Source organism: Manihot esculenta, chromosome 13 (genome assembly GCF_001659605.2).
Source record: "Manihot esculenta cultivar AM560-2 chromosome 13, M.esculenta_v8, whole genome shotgun sequence".
Taxonomy (NCBI): Eukaryota; Viridiplantae; Streptophyta; class Magnoliopsida; order Malpighiales; family Euphorbiaceae; genus Manihot; species Manihot esculenta.
In genome coordinates, this window is record NC_035173.2 from 31,098,669 (window position 1) to 31,101,494 (window position 2,826).

A 2,826-nucleotide genomic window follows, 5' to 3' on the forward strand; every position below is an offset into this window, starting at 1 on the left:
TTTGACTCTCACACCTAAATTATCTAATTATCCATTGCTTGCTAATAATAATTGTGTGTGAATGCGAGTTCTCGTTCCTCCTCACACGGCTTAAACAATGTAAATATAAAATAATAATATTAAAAAAAAAACTACCATAATAACAGTATTGCTGTAATGATTAAGATGAAGGTCGGTCGAGACTTAGTAATGCATGTGCCACCTTGTGGTGGCGGACCACGACGTCGGTCGCTTCCTTCAACGCCTTTCTCTATTCAAATACCTATTAATCCAATATTTACCTCTGCCGCTACTGCCGCTAATAGCTGTGTTCCATTAATTAAGCATTGTGTCAATTACAACATGATTAAAAAGAAGATAGGAAAAAAGTTTTTATAAATACATGTCAATTCGATCATAATCACATTATCATATATGGATTAAAGAATTTTTTGGGAAATTTTAATTTCATGCTATAGATGGGATTGGATTGACTCAGAGTTTTACAAGGATTAAAAAGGCATAGACCCACTTCAAGATCCATATCCATATATGGATCTGAGCGCACCTTTTTCTAAAATTACAAAATGGAAAAGAAAATTATCCACCAAAAATATTTTCCGGCGGAAAAAAAAAATTGGACGCTTGTGTATATGAACACACCAGACTATCGTTCTTCTGGCTCACGGTCGTGAAACGATAGCCGGAAAACCCACTTGGTGAGAGACTTCTTTCTTGAATTTTTCAACCTCTGATGGCTGCTCATGTTTATGGAGTCCACAAATGACTTCAATCGCTCCATAGCCAGTTTTAGTGTTTCTTCTGACATGTTTGCGAAGCAGACACGGAACCACCCTGGTTCAGTGCAATGGCAAGAAGAACCAGGAGAGATATTTAGATTAACGTCATAAACAATCTTTTTCCAGAGCTCCATTTCTGCTTCAAATGTGTTGGAGCTCAACAGATGCTTCATGTTAACCCAGCAAAACAAGCCGGCATTGCTCTTAAGGCAGCTGATACCGGCTTTTTCAAGGCCCTTGACCAGCAAATTTTGTCGCTGTTTGAGCCTTCTCTGATTCTCTGAAATATAGTGCTTGGTGAACTTCTTGTCGGAGAGAAGAGCAGAGAGAAGATACTGTGTTTGAGAAGAAATTAAACCGAAGCTAGACATTTTAGTTGCTGCAGAAACAACCAAATCATCGTTGGAGTAAATTGCACCAACTCGAAAGCCAGGGAGGCCAAGATCCTTTGAAAGGCTGTACACAATGTGAACTCTTCTCCAAACATCAGTGTTCTCGCATTTCTTATCTTTCAAAACCTCCATGATACTTACAAAGCCTGGTGAACTAAACACAGTGCCAGAGTAAATTTCGTCGCTAATAAGATGAATCCCTTTGGCAGTAATAAAGTTTACAAGAAGGTTCAATTCACTTCGGCTCATTGTTGTCCCCAGTGGATTTGATGGGTTTGTGACCAACACACCCTTAACTCTTAGGTTGCGTTTTTGAGCTTCTAGATAAGCTTCTTCAAGAGCCGGTGCAGTGATTTGGAACCCATTTGAGCTTGTACACTGAATTGGTACAATCTCAACCCCAGTTCTCCATTTGAGATCTCTATCAAATCTGCAATAATTTCAAAAAGTAAGGTGAGAAACGTACATTTCATGCATAAGTGAGAAGAAACTTAGAATTTCAGTAAACAGGAGAAGTAGATAGCAAGACAAATACGTACCCAGGGTAGTATGGAGTAGGAAGAAGAAAGGCTTCGCCGGGTTCAGCGAGACAAAACATGAGGGTCTCATTTGCAGAAGTTGCACCAGCAGTAAGAACTATCTTGTTTTGATCGAAAGTTACTCTGTTTCCTCTTATTTCTGCCATAAAATCCACCAATGCCTGCAAAATTATTCAAAGCATAGTTAGAGATATGTCTACAGGGAAAAAAAAATGTATCCGTTGATCCAATTATGAAGATTGAACTTACTTTCTTGAAATCAGGGAGACCATGATAATCTTGAAAGAGTGCAAGCTCTCTGAATATGGATTGCCCATCTTTCTTGAACCCAGCAGCGTCAGGATTATTGGCCAGCCATGACTCAAGAAGATCAAAGGAGAGCTGCAAACAATAAAGAAAATGGAACGTAAGCGTATTTATCTTGCCGAGGAGAAAATGGAAATTAAATTAGAACTTTTTTGTTTTCACTTGTTTCTAACCTGATTCTCTGCAAGACCCATCTGAATAATCCCTGTTGGATTCTTGATTTCATCGTATGGGTTCTTCTCGTATTCCTGCCATCCTAGGAAGTAAGAAGAATCTTGGCCATGAGTATTGCACGTGGCTTTCCTAGACAAGAGCCTCATTTTTGTTATTTTCTTGAACAAATAGTTGAGGTAGAATCAAGTTGAGATTATTCAGACAAATGAAAGAGCCGCAAAGGGAAATAGAAAGAGTTTAATAGAAGAGTAGATTGAAGATCGTTGAAGAAGAAGAAGAGAATGAATGGGGTTGGTGTAGTGGAGAGGTCCATAGCCTCTATATATATATAGTGATTAACAAGTGAAGAAAACCAACCACGACAGATTGACAAAGACAAATATGACCATGGAGACAGGATTTCTTTTGTTTAATAATAATTTATATTACAAAACAAATCACACTTATACGCGCTTTCTCCACCGCCCCCTTCGAGACATTACACATTTCTATGCTCATTTTAGGATCCTTCATTCGCAGGTTACCTTAACCAGTACCATCTCTTGTTTTCTTGATTCAAAGGTGTAATCCACTAACTTCAAGACTCGCGTGGAGTTATTCAAGGTGCTTTATTTTTTTAAAATAAAAATTTAATTG

At 38.3% G+C, this 2,826-nt stretch overlaps 1 protein-coding gene across 1 annotated transcript; it reads right to left on the reverse strand.

The window, feature by feature from the left end:
- Positions 1–349: 349 nt before the first annotated feature.
- LOC110630477 (1-aminocyclopropane-1-carboxylate synthase 8) lies at positions 350–2,472 on the reverse strand. Its single transcript, XM_021777991.2, has 4 exons — positions 2,190–2,472; positions 1,960–2,091; positions 1,711–1,871; positions 350–1,601 (listed from the first exon to the last, which is right to left on the reverse strand). The coding sequence occupies exons 1-4, from the start codon at positions 2,334–2,336 to the stop codon at positions 647–649; spliced, it is 1,395 nt and encodes a 464-aa protein (XP_021633683.1). The 5' UTR covers positions 2,337–2,472; the 3' UTR covers positions 350–646.
- Between the last annotated feature and the right edge of the window lie 354 nt (positions 2,473–2,826).